The following is a 21,699-nucleotide window of genomic DNA, read 5'->3' as shown; positions in this document are numbered from 1 at the left end:
GCGGTCGAACGACAATAGCCGAAGCCGTTTTGAAGGTTTGGAAGTAGCTTTAGTCGTAGCACCTCCTCTGGTGGCACCTTGAGCTTAGGAGAGCAACGCGAGACAACCAGTTCTAACCGCAGCGAACCAGGGCTCGCCCTCGCCTAGGAAAGTTCCGATTATGTTAGGATGCAAAGGGAAGTTAAGGAAAGTTTTGATTATGTTACGATGAAAACGAATGTTTGGATCATGTTAGGATGCAAAGGGAAGTTTTAATTTTGTTACGATGCAAATGATTTGTATCGTAATTTGTTAAGATTCGCCCGCGTTAGGAAAGTTTCGATTATCCACTGATTTGTGTTGTAGTTTGTTAAGATTCTCCCGTGATTTGTGTTATGTGAGGAAAGTTATGATTCACTGTAACTTTTGCAAGGAAAGTATTGAGACTTGGAGGGATCATTATGATTTGGGTAAGCGAGACTTCAAAAACCAGAAGAAAACCGGTTGGTATTTGTGGTTAATGTTTTAAAAAACCGGTGGACAGGAGGTGGTGTTGGGCTGAGAAAAATCGGGCGGGGTGTTGCATCGATCAATTGGATTGGGGAGCTACGAACGATGTACAAACCCCCCCCCCCCTTTAGGCCTTGTTTGGTGGAGGAGGTTTGGGGAGGTTTGGAGGGGAATATCCTCGCAGGGTTCAAAATCCCCAGAAATCCCTGTCAGCCCATTTGACACGTAGGGATTGAGAAGGCCAATCCTTTCCGTTCCCCACGAATCCCCCTCAATCCATGTGATACAGAAAACCCTCCAAGGCACCCATGGAACTGGACGCTTGCTTTGCTGCTGCTGTTGTAGGAGGTTTAACCAAATAGAGGGGTTTATGAGGGGAGATGGATTAGTGGGGAATTGAGAGGATTGGGTGAAAGAGAGGGATTAACCAAATCCTCTCAAATCCACCTCCACTCCGGGGCTGCAAAACCTCCCCTGTCAAACGAGGCCTTAGGCCTTGTTCGGTTAATCCCCACCACAAGGGGATTGGAGAGGATTGGAGGGGTTTGATGTGGATTTTGATTTGCTAGGGATTTAATCCCTGCCAATCTGCTCCAAACCCCTTGGAACCCTGTGGAACCGAACAAGGCCTTAGGAGTATAAGATAATGTCTGACAGGGTGACCTCATGGGCCCATCACAGCCTCAATCAACCACATGGCTTCTTTCCCAAGGAGCTTAGAGTTTTTAGTAGATGAGTGAGTGCTTTTGGTGGCGGGTTCCAGTTGGTTAATTAGATTATTTTTCATATCCTCCGATGATTGCTATGGTTATGTGTTTGCATCAACAAAAGCAAAAAAAAAGCCTGATCTGATTTTGGATGAGCATATCATTGTGTTACTGATTTTTTTCAAGTAGAATATTTTTCTCTCATTGAAAATGGTAAAAGCCCATGATTCCAAAAAAGTTGTGGTAGATACACATAAAAAGTGTGATAAGATTGCCTGAGACTTGCCAATTTATGGCTCTCATTTTTATAAAATTAATCTTAGACAAGCTTAACAAAAAAATAGGAGTATGTTGCAAAGTGTGATCCAAACAGCCCCATAGTCGCGGCGCCAGCTGAGCTTTTCGGCTCAGCCCGAAACTCACTCCAGCTCGGCCTGAGAAGGAAATAGGCCGAGCCGAGCAGCAAATTTGGGCCCGTTTTGCGACCGAGCCGAGTCGAGCCCGTTTCCGCTCGGTCCTAAAAAAAAAGAAGAAAATCTCTGTTCCCCAAATTCCCCGGACGCCGCTAAGGGTTTGTGCCGCGCCGCGTCGCCGCTCTCGCCACCGCCTGACGCCGTCGTCCTCCTCGCCGCGCCCTAAGCTGGACGGCTCGCTCCCGGCACCGACGGCGGACGCGCCCTTCCGTCGCCGCCGTTCGTGACGTTCGTCGCTCCCGTGGTTCCTCTCCAAGCGCGCCCCCGTCCCCAGCGTCCACCGCCCCGAGCACAAGCAGGTATGACCTCTCTGACGATTACGCGGGCACCCGGCGGCACGCACGCACTGGCAATTACTGACGCAGGCAAGCACACACGCCGGCGGCACTGGCACTTATTGGAGATGCTCTTATTGACGCACGGCAAGCATACACACTGCACCAGCGCGCATACACCAGCGCGAGGGATCGGCTAGAGATGCCGGGGTTTGATTAGTCGCTAAAGAAGTGCTAGCTAGTGCACTTATGAAAGCAAACAAAACAAGGTCGGATTCATTCGAAGAAGTAATAAGGAAACACATGTGGCAATCTCGTTCTGTAATATGATTCGAAGAAGGAAAGGATCAATTTCGGTTTGTATTAGAAAAAGGTGCTGTTTTAATATGCCCGCCTCTTGTGAAACCATAGTAAATCGAGAAGTCTGAATTACTAATTGTCCGCCAGATTGGATCCGGTTCGGAGCAGGCTATACTATAAGCGCTCAGCCTGATTTTCGACGATTGTCGTACACCGAAGGAGGATCGTTTCAAGAATAATTGCTGGCGTTTTGTTTGTCGACGCAAGTTGTCTGCTTTGTTCCTTTTGAGATCGGATCGCCATGAAGTTCAATAGAGGTCGCCGCCGCAGCCGTGATGTAAGTCGTTTTTTTGTTGCTTTATTTGTTCTTACAAATTATCGATCTATCACCAATGACTAATCCGTCCCCTTAACGCAGTCGGAGATAGCAGCTTGTTATGGAGAGGAAAGGCTAAGCGAGCTGCCAAGTGATGTTGTGGTCAAAGTCCTTGGGACGGTGAAAACACAGTGGAAGAGTAATGCGGAGGACAGGCTAAGCGAGCTGCCCAATGATTTGCTGCTCAACATCCTCGAGAGGGTGGGTACGCTTGATGCCATAAGAACCTGCATCCTTTCGAAGCGACTGCAGGAGCTGCCCACTATGCTCTCGCAGATCGTAATTGATCTCAGCCCTCGTGATTTGTTTGAAATGGATGGTGTTGTGGCTGAAGTGACGGACAAGATCCTTAGTACGAGGTCTCCACACATCACTGTTCACAAGCTGAAGCTCAAATTTTTCTTGGTTCCCTCTCGCTGTCTCTCCATCGGCAAATCTGTCGGCCTCGCCATGGTGACCCAGAAATTGGATGCAGCTGAGTTTGAGATCATGACACAGAAGGATTTCAGCCATTGCACTGATGCCCATCGCCTGCTCTATGCTAAGAAATTCAATGATTTTGTTCGTGATTGTCCGGATGCATTTGCTGGTCTCACGCGGCTGCATCTACGGAATATGAGGTTTGGTAAATCAGATATATCCAACATCCTTAGCCATTGCAAGCGGTTGGAGTTCTTGTCTTTCTTCGAGTGTGACGAGGGGGTCCGTTCGGTGCTCCATGTAGAACACGCTCAACTAGTTGAGCTTGTTATCATCTTTGGGAAATTTGAAACAGTGGAGCTTGCCTGTCTACCAAAGCTCCAGCGGATGTCCTATAGGGATTGGCAGTATGATGATAATCCCTTGGTTCTTGGTTTTGTCCCTCAGCTTTCGAAGCTCAGTCTTGCTTGTCCATACTTATCAGGCAAGACGCTCAACTTAAGCAAGCTGCTTGCTAATGCCCCCACTGTAAGCGATTTGTATCTGGAGTTTCGAAGTGAAAAGGTAACTCACTGTAACCATTTCTATCCCATTCTCATTAACTGTATGATGCACAATTTATGCACAACTTGCATGCATTATTACTTCTAATTTGTTTTATCTCTCACAGATTTGGATTCAACCAGAATGCCCCAAAGTGCTTGCTCCTGTGCTTGCCAAACTACGGTTTGTGAATCTGGATCATCTTCGCGAAGAATGTGATATCTCCTGGACACTGTTCCTTCTTGGAGCGGCACCATACCTAGAGGAGCTTTGCATCACAGTATGGGACCATAAGTGCCGGATCGAGTCACAAAAGAGCGTCTCCAAAAAAACTGATGTAAAGTGGGAACCATCTGATCCTCATTTTAAGCAGAAGAATCTGGCAAGGCTGACTATCTACGGCTTCCAGTCCGATGACAATTTCATCGGATACATTAGACGCGTCATTCAAGCTGCTGTGAACATCAGGGAGGTATCCCTGCACTCCAGGAAGGTGTGCCCATTGTGTTTCGAAAAGTTTCCTCAGGTGGCGCTTCGTCCTTCGAGTTATCCACGGACAAGCGAGGAGCTTGATTTGTTGAGGGAGAAGATGACAGCCGCTTCGGCTACGGCTTCTCCTGTTATTCACTTCCGCTCATTAGGTTGAGTTGATGAAGATGAACCTCTATTTCAAAGACCCCAGTAGTAGCCACTACGTCGGCGCTATTGCATATTCTGCAGAAATGTATCTCGTCTACCAATTTGTTGGAACAACTCATTTAGCTATTTTCGACAAATGAATTGGATAAAATAAGCACGTCTATGTTGTGGTCGTGCAGTAACGTGCTTATGTTGAATACAGTCAATATTCAGTTCGAATGATGATCTGTTATTTTTTTCAATCTTGTATTTATGAGAGCCACGGAACTCTCTATTTTTCATGGACACTGAAATACTCCCTCTGTAAACAAAATATAAGAGTGTTTAGATTACTAAAATAGTGGTCTAAACGCTCTTCTATTTCAAACAAATATAAGAGTGTTTAGATCACTAAAATAGTGATTTAAACGCTCTTCTATTTCTTTACGGAGGGAGTACAAACTTTGCTGACAACAGCTTTGCTGCAAGAAGAAAATGCACGTAAGAAACGGCAGTGTTCCTGTCCGTCCCCAGCGGCCAGCTCCAGCGCGACGCATTCGGGAGCAGCTCTGCAACTTTGCTGAAGATTTGGAACGATCGATCAGTTCATCAACGACCTCTGCACTTGGGTTTTGAACACAGGATTTATCTGACGTGATGTCGGGTTAGGGACTTTGCACGTTGGCTATTTGTGCCTGAAAGAAGTTCTTGTGTTTTTTTTTTGAACTGGCACAAGAGAAAGTTGAGTGCTTGTGTATTTGGCCAGCTATAGCTACAGCTAGCATGATTCCAGTTGGTTAATTGGATTTTTCATATCCTCCGATGATTGCTATGGTTTTGTTGTTTGCATCAACAACAAAATGACTGACCTGATTTTGGATGAGACATTAGTGTGTTACTATTCATTCTTCAAGAAGTAGAATGTTTTTTTCTTACTTGTTGGAAATGGTAAAAGCTAAGGGGCCCCTTTGGAACGCATGATTCCAAAAACGTTGGAGTAGAAAATGTTTGACTGAAAAGTCATGGCATGTTCCTACAAGAATAAGGATTTGGATGCTATGCAGGAAAAACACAGAATTACAGGACATTTCCTTTTATTCAAAGAATTTCCATAGGCAGTTGCATGATTAGATTATTTAGGAATTTTTCCATGTAGATTTTTCATGAGAAATGCCTAACAGCTCCCGGGTGCCCCTACACCCTCATGAACAATAAATTCATAAAAAAATGAAAACAAATCGAAAAAATCTGAAACTTTCAGGAATCAAAGATTATCAAAGGTTTGGTGTTCCTGCAAAGTTTCAGCAACAAATAACCTTCGTGGAGCCCTCACAAAAAAACAAAATCACTGCTCAAAAATATACATAAGCTTTGAACAATGATTTTGTTTTTTATTTGAGTGCTCTTCGAATGTTAGCTAAAACTTTGCAAGATCATCAAAAGTTTCATGATGTTCGATGTCCCAAAGTTTCAGATTTTTTTATTTTTCTTAAATTTATTCTGAATTTACTGTTTATAGAGGGTGTAGGGGCACCCGGGTGCTGAAAATCCTGTCTCATTTTTCATTGTTTGATTTGTAGGACTGAATCCAATAATAAGTTTTCTCAGCGTTTCTTTTCATGATGTTCATATAAAAATTTACATTAGCTCGAATCTCCAGACAAGAAATTTGTAGGATACAGTTCAAAAAAGAAAAGAAATTTGTAGGATTCTTCGCCTCTCTCCCATGGCAGCGGCAGCACCTGGAGGCAACGGAGGATGGGGCACAACATCCCTCGGCAATGGCGGTAGGGGAGGGGGCATTATACTTCTTAAACATACCTATAATTTTTATTTGTTCCATGTCATGACGAAATTAACATACTTTGTACAATTTTTGCTTGTTCCCAGTTGTTGTTTTCTACTTTTTTGGACTTTACGGGAAAATAAATTTTGTCGGACTCAAATAAATCTAGAAAAAAAATCAGCGGTAGTTATATTAGCACATCCAAAAAAATCCAGAAGTAAAATTTGTCAGACTCAATTGTTTTTTGTACCGAATATTTGTAAACCTGTAATAGTCCTACATTAGCACATCTACCCCATGAAAAATTCATGGGTCGCCATCCACCACCCTCTTGCAGCCGGCTACGAACTGAAACTGCACCAGGAACATTTGCCGCCATCACTTTGAATGTCACGTCATGTGCCGAAACGCACTCTATTGGCATTGCATTGAAATACGCCAAGCGGGTGAAAGGTTTCATCATCCTAAAGAGTCCTAGCCATCTGACCTCCTATATCTTCTTCTCCATGCATATTTAGTCTCCCAGGCCTATTTTTCATACTAGGCTTCAGCCATGCCCTAGCATACCCGCCAAAGCCATAATGGCCACGTATTCGTTGCCCTCACCTCATTATCCGTTCTTCTCCTTTGACGGATTGATTGTAGCTCCATCTTTCATTGCACATTGATGATATGCGACATCGACAGACTCATGCTTCTCCTGATTGCCGCCATGACCAACCCCCTTGTGATCTTGCTCCGTCATGATGAACCATCGGTTCCAAACAGACTCGCCGTGTGAAAACCTATAGGACTCTCGGTCACCAAGGAGAACCATATGACATGATTTTGTGCACTCTCACGGGGATCCACCGGAGGGCAGAGTAAACCCTAGAAAACCTTAGGGAAACCATTTAGGCATTCGCTACATGTAAAAAACAACTAGCTTTTTTGGGTGCAAACAAGGCTTTGTTCAATGTTCAAAAGCGTAGCGATACATGCAATCACATGGGGAGTCCCAAGTCATAGATGGTGCCCTATATCAAGGGAAGAAGAAGCTTTTGCCAACGAATGAGCCTCAACATTTGTTTCACGATACTCATGCCCGAAGGAAACACTTCGGAACATTGTCCGCCGAAAATTGATCTCTTTAAGAATAGCAGCATACACACATGTGGCTTTGCTGGTGATATTCCTGATTACCTCCAAGCAGTCGGATGCAATGGTCAATCTTGTAATAAGAGCTTATCCTAGCACCAACACCCCATTGCATCCATGGGCCTCCAAGCTAGCTGGATCAACAAGACCATCGAAAACCGTTGCTGAAGCTCCAACAAACTTGCCACTAGCATCCCGACATACAACTGTTATTGCCCCTTTGCCGCTGTGCCTACACCGCCCAACATCAACACTCAACTTCATGTCACCAATAGCAAGGGAAGCCACTTTACCTTCGATGCACGAGCTCTTGCCGAGACATAATTTGGAGACCTGTTACACATCGAGGCTATCTCCAAGTTTTCCCAGTATCTATTGATGAAACCCATCGTAGAATGAGGACTTTGAAATTTGTCATTTGAATTGCCTGCTTTTGAGCCCACCAGACGGCCATAGGGTAATAAACACTCGCACAAGCTCCTGCTGGTTCATGGGTTCAAACAAACAGAATAAACATAGCCGGGCATCGTCCGAACGATTAGAGATCATATGTTCCATGTTTCTTCATTTCCCAACGCCCGTAAACATTAGTCTATCCGACATTCGGTCAAGGCATGGCGCCAAGTGTCCTCAGCCGCATCTTTACTCCTATAAAAGACTCAGTTGATGACGATGGTGATGAACTTTTTGCAAATTCGATTAATTTTGTTTCAAATTTGATGAACTATTTTTACAAATTCGTGAACTTTCTCAAAGTCCGTGATCATTTTTGAATTCACATTTTTCTTATTTTTTGCGTTTTTCAGCGTTGTTTTTCCCGTATTTTTAAAAAGTTAACGGTTAACCAGACAACTGGTCAACCACGGCTGGTCAAATAGTGCTAGAGCGACCAGGGGTGGGAACAGGTGAACGCTTACCTTACCTGGGCCGGCGCATGAGCAGGGGCGCGTGGGCACCCATTCATCCAAGTGGCGCTTAAGGTGTCACTTGGGAGCTCCCCGATAAAATGCCGCTGCTTTGCACATGCGAGCGAGCGAGTGACAGCCATATGGGCCGGCTCAATAGCTAGGGTACGTGCAAGAGATCCCAATTCTTGAAGGTTCTGGCTTTGGGAACCTTCCTGAAGGTTCTGGTTCATTTTTTTTAACTTCTTTGTTTTTTTCCTGTTGTTTTCTTGATGGGCCTTTTCCCCAAGTTTTCTCTTTTTACTTTTTTTCTTTTATAAAACATGCAAAAAATATCATGTATGTTTCAAAAAAAATTGTTCAAAATTTAAGAAGATGTTTGTTTTTTCAAAAGCTTCAAAGTTTTGTTCACATTCTTAAAAAAGTTAATTTTTTGGAATTTCAAAGACTGTTTTCTTTTTTTTAAAAAAAGAAGAACTTCCAGAAACTGTTCAAAATTTTCAAAAAATGTGCTCAATTCAATTACTTTTTTCATATTTTTTTAAGAAAGTTCATGCTTTATATCTTTTCACATTTCAAAAAATGTTCTCAATTTCAAAAGCTGTTTACGTTTGAAAAAATTGTTCAAGTTTTAAAAAATTATACGCTGCCTCGCCGGCGATCTCGACTTCTTTTTTGCATCGTGGTCCCGAGCCGGCCTCATGGCCATCATCGCCTCCCTCCTGCCGGCGCATGTGGCGGACGTGGCGAGGCAGCTCGAGGCGCTCATCGGAGCTAGCAGGAGCGACACCATAGTCACCGTGAGGGCGCACCTTGGGCACCTCCTGAGCCTTGGGGACCACACGCTCGGCTACAATCCCCGCAGCACTAGCGCCAACAACCTCATCATGGATGAATGGTCAGAGCCATTACTTACCCGACGAGATGCTCGCTCATCAAGAACATGGTGCCACAGGGAACAAGTGAAATGACAAGTCAACAACCTATAGACAAACCGGCTGTAATCCTTCCCAAAACCACTCGAGAGGCTTATTGATCTGGTATTACAGAGTTTGGGGGGTGATTTAACCGGTTTTAGACTTTGGGGGGAATTTGATCCATCTATATGGATTTGAGGGGGAAAAGTGTACTTTTCTTGGACGCGGAGTATTTGAATCCCAGCTCACATGCTCCTTGATGAACAATAAAATCCAAAAAATTAGTAAAAAAAATCTGTTTTTTATAAACATTGATGAAAGTTTTAGCTTGCTGCAAATTTTTGTGATGACATGGCATTCATGTAGGTCTGGAAAAAACCGATACTCTGAGAAAACTATTGTTGGAAGCATTTTGGAGCATAAATTTTGATCTTTTTTGTCCAGACCTCCACCAATGTTATTTCATCAGGAAAATTTGTAGGAAGCTAAAACTTTCAGCAATGTTTATCACAAAAAAATCAGAAGACTTTCGACTTTCCTGCCTATACGATGGACTGGAGAAAGAAATCTTGGCCCAGTAAGGGCATCTCCAGCCGCGCCCCCAACAGGGCCCCCCAGGCCACTTTTTCGGCGCCGGCGCAGAAAAAACGGCCCAGTCGCGCCTCCAGGACGCCGAAAATCGCCGATTCGGACCTTTTTTCCGCCCGGCGGTCACAGGCCGAACCCGGCGCGCTGGGGAGCAGTTGGGCGCTCCGGCGCTAGGAAAAAGCACGCCTGGCCCACACCGACAGGGCAAAAGTCAAGATTTTCTTCCCCCGGCTCGCCTCACACCCCCCACGCCCTCGGCCACCACTAGCTATATCCCGGCGACGGCCGCCGCCCTACTCCGCTAGATAGCCATTCCCCGCCGGAAAATAGCAGCGCTTCGCCGCGGCAGCCCCTCCCACAGTAGCTGGGCGTTTCCGGCCGCGGAGGCGCGGTTTAACGGCGGGTACACGCCCACCGAGCGCAAGGTGTTCAGCGTTTTGCCTGCCTCGGCGATGGACTCGGATGAGGAGGAAGAGCTCGCCGCGCTGCTGGAGGAGGAAGCCGCGACCGACGTCCAGGAAGAAGAGCATCTCATGGTGCTCGCCGCCCTCGCCCAGCTGCTGGCGAGCAATGAAAAGCCGCTGCGAGGTGGCTCGGAGCCGGGGCGGATAAAAGCAAAGAACCGGCATCGTCTCCAAGGCTACTGCATGCTCTACTCCGACTACTTCGCCGATGCTCCACTTCATGGCGAGAGAACATTTCAGCGCCGTTATCGAATGAGCCGAAAGCTCTTCCTCAGGATTGTGAATTCCATCCGGGAGTTTGACAACTACTTCAAGTGCAAGATGGATTGCACTGGCGCTCTTGGATTCACCTCCATCCAGAAGCGCACGACAGCGATGAGGATGCTTGCATATGGAGCTCCCAGTGATTCACTCGACGACTATGGGCGCATGGCCGAGTCCACCAGCATAGAGTGTTTCTACAAGTTCTGTCGGGCAGTGGTGGCAGTGTTTGGGCCACAATACTTGAGAACACCCAATGCGGAAGACACTGCTCGGATCCTAGCCCAGAATGCAGCAAGAGGATTTCCTGGGATGCTTGGAAGCATCGACTGCATGCATTGGAAATGGAAGAATTGCCCATTTGGTTGGCAGGGGATGTACAAAGGCGCCAAAGGCGGTTGCAGTGTGGTGCTTGAGGCGGTAGCCACACAGGACCTCTGGATTTGGCACTTCTTCTTTGGTATGCCAGGAACTCACAATGACATCAACGTGCTGCAGTGCTCTCCTGTTTTTGCCAAGCTTGTTGAGGGCCATTCTCCTCCGGTGAACTTCGAGATCAATGGGCACCAATACAACAAGGGGTACTATCTAGCTGACGGCATCTATCCGAGATGGTCGACATTTGTGAAGACGATCTCAAACCCTGTGGCAGGAGGCAAGAACGTCTGGTTTGCGAAGCTTCAGGAGGCTTGCAGGAAGGATGTCGAGCGGGCATTTGGTGTGCTCCAATCTCGATTTGCTGTTGTTCGGTACCCCGCTCAGACCTGGTCCAAAGATCAAATGTGGGAGATTATGACTTGCTGTGTCATCTTGCACAACATGATCATCGAGAGCGAGCAAGAAGACCCAGTGTTTGACACTGAACCATACTACAGGCAGGGTCCTCTAGCCGAAGTTGATCACCAGCTACCGGCAACTTGGACTGCCTATCTCAGCATGCGTTAGGAGATCCAAGACCCACAGGTGCATCATCAACTGCAGAAAGATCTGATTGAGCACCTACGGAGGCTCAAGGGGGACGCCGTGTGATGAAATACGAGTTTTTATTTGTTGAACTATATAATTTATATTGAACTATTTGTTGTTGTACTATTTTGTTGAAGTATTTGATTTTTCTGTGATGAAATATGTGATAAGAAATAATTGTGTTGATAATTGAATGCCGAGACACGGCGAAACCACGCCGAATATGGGCCTATTCTCGCCCATATGGACCCTTTATTTGCCGAAATTGGGCTGCAAAGTGGGCCAATTTCGGCGCCTGGGGACGAGCTGGGGCGACGACTGGGCGCAAAACCGTCCCCAGCGCCGATTGTATCGCCGGCTCGCCCCCAAGGGGCGATTTTTATGCGTCCTGGGGGGCCAACGGCTGGAGATGCCCTGACATTTTGACCCAAAACAACCCACGCCCCTGCCCCACGCCCAGCCGGCGGCCGCCCCGTCCCTGCCTCTGCTTGCCTCGCCGCCCTTGCCCGTCGCCGGCCGCCCATCCTACCAGGAGGCTTCTCCGCACCTGCCTCTCCGTCGCGCCCGCGGCCTGCCCGGCGCTCGGAGCCAGCCGCGCCACCGCCCGTGGCCGCAACCCTATTGCCCTGCCCCGGCCGCAGCCGCCCACCGCCCGGTCTTCACTCCGGCACTCGTCTCAGCCTGATTTGAGGTACCATTTTCCAGTTCCCCAACCTCTGATTAGTGTGTTTGTAAGACCATATTAATCTATTTCTATGTGGTAATTTGCAATTAGTTACAATCTTTACATGTCATATTTGTTGTCAATTCTTTTGAGGCGGACCATCCTGTTGTCAATTGCTAGCTCTGCCCCTGCCAAGCGGTGGTCTCCCTGGCAGTCACTAGAATTCGCCGGAGGCCAGCAAGTCCCGAGACATCGCAAAACCTCTCCGGTGATGGCGAACATGGTGGTTAGTTCCTCCTCCTGATCCTCTTTCCTTACCTAGGTCCTCTTACAACATCACCCGCCAAAGAAAACTACATGGTGGTGAATAATAGTAAGTAGGAACCATAAGCAGAAGTTCAGAACTCGTGGTATTTCTTTTAGTTTTGGTGGGAATATATAATCAATATTGCATTTTTATGTGGGAAATATACAAATTATATAATATCGAAACTGCTATACGAATTGTTATACTTACCAATTAGTGTATGGTTGTTGGTGTTGTCACCCTTTGAGCTCTAGCTGGATCATCCTCTCTATAAGCGGCCTTATGTACCTGGAAATGGCAGATTTGTCCGTATCTGTGCTTCGCAGGCATCTATGATGATAATGCTAATAAGAAATCAACTCTGATTTGTTTCCTTATCAAATGTAGGAGGACAGTCAAGATGATCGGCTCAGCAAGTTGCCTGATGACGTTCTGCTCAACATTGTCGAGCGACTTGGTATCGTTGACGTCGCACGAACCACCGTCCTCTCCAGACGTTGGAAGCAGATCCCTGCTATACTCTCGAAAGTTGTTATATTGGCTGGTTCTTTTGAGCCGAAGCACGAAGACTGGAGCAAGTTAACCCCAGATGATATAGTTCGGGCCAACACCACCGTGCTGGAAGCAACCAGGAGCATACTGGAAAGGAGAGCTGGAAGTCTGTACCCCATTCACCTGTTGCGCATGCAATTCTACTTGGGAGATGAGTCCATTTTAATTGGCCAGACTGTTGCCAACACCATAGCAACACAAAAGGTTGATTCAGCTGAGTTTACAATCTTGACGAAGGTGCATAAAAAGTGTACCAAGAATGAGCTGCTCACATATGGAAAGCAGTTCATGTCATTCTTTGGTTCGTGTCCAAACGCATTTGGTGGTCTTGCACGCCTCACGCTAGAGAATTCTGCTTCCCCAAGATTTTCAGTGAACTAGTGATTGTCTGTGGCCGTCTTGAGAGGGTTGATCTCAAGTGGGCACCAAAGCTCACGAAGCTGAAATTTAATGTGTTTAGATCTCGGGACGACCCCTTCTGTCTTGGCTATGTCCCACTGCTCCAGACTGTGTCCATCATTAATGTTGCTTTCACTTGGCACAAGATGCTCAAGTTAAGTGAGTTGCTTGGTAACTCTGCCATAAGCAAGCTGTCTTTGGACTTCCAAAGCGAAAAGGTTAGTGAAGGTCCTCAATGTTGTCAGCGACGTGTATATGTTTTGCTGGCCATGTCGTGGGGAGGTTGTAATCATTATTTTTTGGTTAACATGATCCTACATTACTACATCTTTTGCAGATTTGGGTCAAACCGGAAGGTCGTAGACAATTGTTACCGGTGTTCCACAAACTCAGGATTGTGAATTGGATTAACATTGCTGAAGAGTGTGATCTGACTTGGACAATGTTCTTACTCCATGGCGCACCCAACCTTAAGGAACTACACATCTTGGTGAACTCTTGTACCGATTATTCAGTTCTCATTTTCGATGTTCAAACTTTGTGTGACCAGTTAGGAAAAATAATTACCTGACCGAATGCAGGTGCGGAATCATCAATGTGAAATGGTAACAGGGAAGCGGAGGGAGTTGCCTGTGGTTTGCAAGGAGAAGGACAAGGGACTAGAGTGGGAACCATCTGCATCTGATTTCAAGCACCACAACCTGGCAGAGCTCGGTATCTATGGGAGGTTTCATGCAGCAGACAAACTAGTGCGATTTGCCAGAGATGTCGTGGAAGCAGCTGTGAATCTGGAGAATATAAGACTATACAAGAGTCCAGTGTGTGTTAGGTGCAAGCACATGCTTAAGGAGTGGACATTTGAGGAGACGTCTTGGCTTAGCTACGAATTTAGCAAGGAGATACCCTCGCATGTCCGGATTCACTTTCCGAGTTTGGGGCAAGTCTTCTGAAAATAATAATGCTCTTGCACTGCAAGCTTCAGTATCTATGGAAGGTTTCATGCAGCAGACAAACTCGTGCGATTTGCCAGAGATGTCGTGGAAGCAGCTGTGAATCTGGAGAACATAAGACTATACAAGAGTCCTGTGTGTGTGAGGTGCAAGCACATGCTTCAGGAATGGACATTCAAGGAGACGTCGTCGCTTAGCTATAAATTCAACAAGGTTGTAACACCCCGATAATTAAGCTACAGTAACCTGACCCTAATGTGCCATGTCATCGCAATTAATTTCCTAAAACTTCACTTTGATCCAAACTGAATTCAAATTCAATTTTAAAATAAAGTCAAATTCTTATTTCTTTGAATTGTCAAATAAAAATGTTCGATGGTTTGCGAATATTCACTAACCAATTTTCATGTGAGGATCAACATTTTTCAAAAACTTAAAATGCCCCCAAGCCATTTAAAACTAGCCCAACAACAATTAAATGGAACTTTTCGGTATAAATAAATATGCAAACTTTTCAAAATAAATTGAAACTCTGTGCGCTAGCTTAAATCTTTGCCTATTAATTTTGGACCAAATTTCATAGCCAGATAATTTAAATTAGTATAGGAGTAAAGTGTAAAGCAATAAAGAAACTAGCAGACTGAAAATATAAAAGAAAAAGGACAAACTCCCCAGGGCCGCCTCGGCCCAGCTGGCCACTGAACTGGCCGGCCCACCCCGTCGCCAGGCCCAGCTCAACTCCCCCCATAACCTAGCCCGCAGCCACCCTCGCTCCTGAATCCCCCCCACTCCCTCTCGTCCTCCCGTGCGCCGCCACCTACAGTGGGAGGCGAAATTCCCGACCTCCTCCGTCCCAGTGACCAGGTCCGGCTAGCCTCCGTCGCCCCTTCCCGTTCCCGGACGGATCCGGCTGCATCCACACCGATCCCCGCCGCCCCGATGCCGCCTGGAACCGCCGCCTACCGCCGTCCTCGCGTCGCCGCCTCACAGAAGCTCTTGCCATGGCCGCAGCCGCCTAGTTTTCCGCGTTCGTGCCACGCCAAGCCGCCTCCTCGCCAGAGATGGATGGATCCCCGGAGGCCCCATCGTGGATCCGTCCTCCCTCCGTCCCCTGATGTCCGCGCCTGCCCATCTGCTCCGCCCGTCGTCGCCCCTGACCGACGGCCTCATCACCGACGACCCGCACCTCGTCGACCGCCTCTCCGACCCGCCACAGCCTCCCCCGAGCTCACGGACCTCCCCTGCGGCTCGATGTGAGGCTCCCCCTCGATCCCCCTGCTCCTCCTTTCCGTTTCTCCGTCTCCAAAGTTTGCCGCACCACCGCGTTGAGAGCTCGTTGGGCGCTCGTGTTCACCACCACCGGCCGCGCACACGCACACCTGCGCCGCGCACGTGCACCACCCCGGAGTAGGCCGTGGCTCCACCACCGCGGAACTCGTCGTTCCCAACGATTCCGGCAACTCCAATGCCTGCTGCGAAGCCCCCTAGATGCGTGTGACGGTGGGGTATCTTCTGTTGCCCTCGTCCGTCGCTCCCGTGGACCTCCGGCGTGTCTCCGCTACTCGAAAGGTCGCCGTCGGTTAACCCCGGCCAGTTGTCGCGTCCCTGACTATTGGGGACTAAATGGCTCTGTTGATTAGCCCTTGAGACGCTGACTGGTAGGCCCCCTAGGCTAATTAATCCATTTAAACAAGTTAATGTAATTACAATGTATGACACGTGGATCCATCTGTAAGTTAACTAAGTAACTAAAATCAATTAGACAATGACAGATGGGGCCCACTACTAAATTCTAAATGCTAAACAGGTGTTAAAATTACCAGAGAATGACATGCGGGCCCCATATACACTATTCACCATTTGACCAGTCAATGGTCCAGTCAAACATGGACTGGACAGTTGACCAGGGCCCCAGTAGTCAGCCTCTTTGCTGTTCTGCTGGGTACCTTCCTGGGTATACCTAGCATTTGCATTTACAATATTTGTTTTAAAAAAATTAGAATAATTTAGAAAAAATGTTTAAAACTTTGAAAATTAATATAAAATAAATAGTATCTCGGATAAAAAAACTTTGTATATGAAAGTTGCTCAGAATGACGAGACGAATTCGGATACGCAATCCGTTCGTCCGTCACACGTCCCTAGCATAGCGAACACGCAACTTTCCCTCTCCGGTTCATCTGCCCGAAAACGCGAAACAATGGGAATACTTTCCCGGATGTTTCCCCCCTTCGCCGGTATCGCCTATCCCTACGTTAGGTCACCCCTAGCACAACGTATTGCCGCGTCTTGCTTTGTGTTGCATTTGATTGCTCTGTTATTTATTGTGTTCCCCCTTCGTTACTCCTTTCCGGTAGACTCCAAGACCGCTGTCGATGTCCGTGTGTTCGACTACATCGAAGATGACCCCTCCTTGCCAGAGCATCCAGGCAAGCCCCCCCTTTGATCACCAGATATCGCCTACTCTTCTCTATACTGCTTGCATTAGAGTAGTGTAGCATGTTACTGCTTTCCGTTATTCCTATCCTGATGCATAGCCTGTCCTTGCTACTACTGTTGTTACCATTACCTGCTATCCTACTGCTTAGTATAGGATGCTAGTGTTCCATCAGTGGCCCTACACTCTTGTCCGTCTGCCATGCTATACTACTGGGCCGTGATCACTTCGGGAGGTGATCACAGGCATTTACTATATACATTGCACTGTTACATTACCTGTGATGCTGTTCGGAGATGGGGGCTGATGGGGCAGGTGGCTCCATCCCGGTAGACGTGGGCCTGGGTTCCCGACGGCCCCCGACTGTTACTTTGTGGCGGAGCGACAGGGCAGGTTGAGACCACCTAGGAGAGAGGTGGGCCTGGCCCTGGTCGGCGTTCGCGGATACTTAACACGTTTAACGTTATCTTGGTATTTGATCTGAGTCTGGCTACTGGCCTATACGCACTAACCATCTACGCGGGGACAGTTATGGGCACTCGACGTCGTGGTATCAGCCGAAGCCTTCGTGACGTCAGCGACTGAGTGGCACGCGCCGGGTTGGACCGCGTAACGCAACTTCCTTTGTAATGGAGGTTGCTAGGTCTGCTCACCGGCCGCGTACGCAACGTGCAGGTGTGCAATGGGCGATGGGCCCAGACCCCTGCGCCATAGGATTTAGACCGGCGTGCTGACCTCTCTGTTGTGCCTAGGTAGGGCTGCGACGTGTTGATCTTCCGAGGCCGGGCATGACCCAGGAAAGTGTGTCCGGCCAAATGGGATCGAGCGTGTTGGGTTATGTGGTGCACCCCTGCAGGGAAGTTAATCTATTCGAATAGCCATGATCTTCGGTAACAGGATGACTTGGAGTTGTACCTTGACCTTATGACAACTAGAACCAGATACTTAATAAAACACACCCTTCCAAGTGCCAGATACAACCGGTGATCGCTCTCTCACAGGGCGACGAGGGGAGGATCATCGGTTAGGATTATGCTATGCGATGCTACTTGGAGGACTTCAGTCTACTCTCTTCTACATGCTGCAAGACGGAGGCTGCCAGAAGCGTAGTCTTCGACAAGACTAGCTATCCCCCTCTTATTCCGGCATTCTGCAGTTCAGTCCTCATATGATACCCTTATTCCATTTGATACCAATGCATACATATGTAGTGTAGCTCCTTGCTTGCGAGTACTTTGGATGAGTACTCACGGTTGCTTTCTCCTTCTTTTCCACCTATCCCTTCTACCTGGTTGTCGCAACCAGATTTTTGAGCCCAGGATCCAGATGCCACCGTCAACGACGACTCCTACTACACCAGAGGTGCCTACTACTACGTGCTGCCCGCTGGCGGCGACCAGGAGTAGTTTAGGAGGATCCCAGGCAGGAGGCCTGCGCCTCTTTCGATCTGTATCCCAGTTTGTGCTAGCCATCTTATGGCAACGTGTTTAACTTATGTCTGTACTCAGATATTGTTGCTTCCGCTGACTCGTCTATGATCGAGCTCTTGTATTCGAGCCCTCAAGGCCCCTGGCTTGTAATATGATGCTTGTATGACTTATTTTATTTGTAGAGTTATGTTGTGATATCTTCCCGTGAGTCCCTGATCTTGATCGTACACGTTTGCGTGTATGATTAGTTACGATTAAATCGGGGGCGTCACAAAGGTGATACCCTCGCACGTCCGTATTCACTTCCCGAGTTTGGGGCAAGTCTTCTCAAAATAGTGCTCTTGCACTTCAAGCTGCAGTTTAGAGAACCTGTTGTATGATTCATGGATTAATTGCCACTAGTGAACCTTTTCAATTATGTGTATTTTGAGATGGTAGTGAGTTGAGGAGGATAAGGTGTACTCTTAACATTATTATTTTCAAGTATTTTAACAAATGGATATCGTGGATATTTCTTATTCATGATAAATGCTCGAACTTGGTTTTCATTGTGAAATGAATTGTACTAAGCGGGACACGGCCTCCGCTGTGTTAGTCTTGGCTGCTAAACCAATCAAGCTGTATTTTCTTGTGAAGCAGGCTCCTGAAGAATGCAAACATTGCTTTCTAGTGTAAGTGCTTCAGTTTCAGTGGCTTTTATTTCTTTTTCCGAGGGAATTCAGTTTCAGTGGCTTCAGTTTCTTTTACTTCTACTGTTGACTAATGTCGTTTTCAAAGCAAAAGTACGAGAGGTAGAAGAAGAGGTTTTGGGATGCACAAACTTCCGCGGCTTTTCTGCTCTTTATTCTCTTCTATTTATGCAGATTACAGAAACTTCATTGACTATGCGCCATCCTCATCCACTCCATTAAGCCTGGGAGCTAAACCTTCTAACTAACAAATCTGCCAACTGACGAAACTGAAGAAAACGACACCTGAAACTGAACCTACAGAACTGAAGTTTCTGAAGCCGCAAAGTTTATTTCCAACATTGATCAGTGGCTTCTTTTGTTTCGACAGGTTCACAGGCTTAAACTGCTTGTTGAATGATACGAATAACTTCAGAATGATAGGAGCACCCCAGCACAAGGCGATCCTGACGTGTAAACATAACTTCGCATTTTTCGTGCTTGTTTGTATCCAGCACCACAAGATGACCATTTCTAAAATGTACGATGAACATGTTCTAGATACACCATCAACAATTTTGATGCATGGTACTTTTCTAATACACGATGAACATTTTTAAAACACATGATGGACATTTGGAATACACGAGGACATTTGTAAGACACGATGAGCATATACGATGAAATTTTTTTAAAGCTTGATGAACATTTTTGAAGTACAGATGAAAAATCTGAAGACACGGCGAAGTATTTTTAAGACACAACGAACATTTTTCAAATACACGATGTGTCGCCTCCCCGCGGCGGTCCGGGAGCCAAAAGGCAGCGCCGGCCAGCAGACCCCACCCCGCTGCCCTCCCCATCGCTGCCGCCCTCGGGCGTTGCCGGGCAAAGCCCGTGCAACGCTGGCGACGACGGGGCCGTTTACCCTCGCCCGGGCTTTGCGGCGCGGGGGCTGCTGGTCTCAGCTGAGGCTCTCTGCTGGCGCGGTGGCGCGGGTCACTGGAGCGGCGAGGTGGTGGGGATGCGTGCGCTAGCGAGGCCGCGGGGACGGCGCTGCAGTGTGCGCAGGCAAGGGCAACTGGCGGCGGTCTGGTTCGGCGCCAACAATGGTGATTCTAGTCGGGGACGCAAGAAGATGCGCGGGCGCTGCAGATCTGGCGAAATGTTGCGCGGATCTGGCGTCTGCCCGGGGTGTCAGCGAGGGTGCCGTGCGCGTGTGGCTCCGGGGCGCAGTCGTCCTCCGGCGCGGATCTGGTGTCCTAGGCCGTGGTTTGGCGGGCGTGGAGGTGATGGCGCCGGGCTGCTGAGATGTGCGGAGGTGCGTCTGCGGAGGCGGGTTGGTGTGGGGCCGGTGCAGGCGCGGGCGTTCGGCTGCTGCAAGAAGGCTGCCGCGGATCTGGGCAAGACATCGCATGGTGGGCTTCTTTGGCCGATCTGCTGCTCTGGTGTCCGGCGGCCGGGGGAAGTGGCGCCGATCTGGGCGTGGCGGCGCATGGTGACGGCGACCGGTTCATGATCGCGGGCGGTGCTGGAGCAAAGAGGCTCTGGCCACGGTTGGATGCGGGGTGCAGGGCCCGATCTGGTCTCTGCAGGCCCATTGTCGGGGAGGCTTGGTGGTGGCCCTGCACAGCGGTGGCCCACTCGCTGTGTGTGGGGTGTGTGGTCGAGTGGAGGCACGGGTCGACCTCGGCCTGCTGCGTGGGAGTGGCTGCCTCGGATGAAAGCCTGGCCGATGCTGGCCGGCCGGCGGCAATGGCGCCTGTGGGCGTCGCAATCCTCCTTGGAGGTGTCGTCGGGACTTGCAGCCAGATCTTCCGGATCAAGTACTTCGGGTGAAAACCCAGATCCTGCTGTAGGGTCAGGCGGTGGCGTCATCTTCAACGTCGTTCCCCTCTTTAGGGCACCGTCTTGAAGATTTTGATCCCTTTGGTGCTTTCTGCGACTGGATGTGCACGGTGGCTTCTGTAGCAAGGATGACGGTGGTGAGCAATGTCGGAGGCGTGGCCTTGGTTGTGGTAGTCGGCTCTTCTTCTCCGGCGTGTCCGTGGGAATGCCTCGACTGTCTGTTGCTGTGAAGTCGAAGTCGCGGTGGGGGGCCGGCGGTATACGATGACGCGTGATAGGTGGTTCGTTCGGTGATCCTCCGTGACTCCACCCCTGGCTAGTTTTCTTAGTAGTTCACCGTCAGAGTCGGAGCTGCACTGCCTAGTATGGATCGTATGGAGTATTGTGCTGCAGCTTCTGGGGCTGTTGTTTTTCTTTTTCTTTGATCTTTGGATCCTCTGGTCCTAAGACCTTCACCACCTTATTGTTTTTCATTGCTTCCTGCTATTATCAATGAACGTCAGCGATTCTGGATCTTAAAAAGAAATTCAAGTACACATCGAACCTGTTTTTAAATACAATGAACATTTTTAAAATATATGATGTTTTCTTAAAGCACAATGGTCATTTCTATAATAAACGCTGAAAAAAAAATATACTATGACCTATTTTGATCCGTGGTATTTTTTTAATATGCGATGAGCTTATTTGGAAAACAAGATGAACATTGTCAAAACACTTGATGAATATTTCTAATACACGATGGACATTTTTAGGACTCAATGAGCATTTAAAAAAAACACGATGAATTGTTTTAATACACTATGAAGATTTTCTAGGACACAATCAATATGTTTTATGCCGCAAAAAATATATTATTTTAATACACGATAAATATTTTATCCACAATGGCCGGAAACAATTTTTTAGCAACAAACGGCCGGAAGGGGTGTGTTAATTTGTAGTGCGCAAATGCAAACTATCCACTACTCCCCCCCGTTCGGAATTACTTGTTACAAAAATGAATGTATCTATAACTAAAATACATTTAGATACATTCATCTTTTGGATGAGTAATTCCGAACTGAGGGAGTACAAATTAACCAAAATCGACCGGCTCACTCATCGACACCGAGGTAGAACTTCTCAGCAGACTTGCGACGCGCTTTGGCAAGGGCATGCTCGTCCTTTGCAGCGGCGCCTTCTCTAACCACCACCACGGCTCTGTGGCGACGAGCTC

The 21,699-nt window shown here is 47.8% G+C and overlaps 1 protein-coding gene and 1 pseudogene across 1 annotated transcript; both read left to right on the top strand.

Annotated features, from left to right (window-relative positions):
* Nucleotides 1-2,545: 2,545 nt before the first annotated feature.
* LOC125517052 lies at nt 2,546-4,334 on the top strand. The gene is made up of 3 exons (XM_048682272.1): nt 2,546-2,581; nt 2,663-3,604; nt 3,711-4,334. The coding sequence occupies exons 1-3, from the start codon at nt 2,546-2,548 to the stop codon at nt 4,227-4,229; spliced, it is 1,497 nt and encodes a 498-aa protein (XP_048538229.1). The 3' UTR covers nt 4,230-4,334.
* A 7,528-nt stretch (nt 4,335-11,862) lies between these two features.
* LOC125513054 lies at nt 11,863-14,124 on the top strand (annotated as a pseudogene).
* Nucleotides 14,125-21,699: the final 7,575 nt, after the last annotated feature.

This window comes from Triticum urartu, chromosome 6 (assembly GCF_003073215.2).
Source record: "Triticum urartu cultivar G1812 chromosome 6, Tu2.1, whole genome shotgun sequence".
NCBI lineage: Eukaryota > Viridiplantae > Streptophyta > Magnoliopsida > Poales > Poaceae > Triticum > Triticum urartu.
Note: the sequence above shows the minus strand (reverse complement) of the source record. Positions and strands in the feature narration are given on the sequence as shown.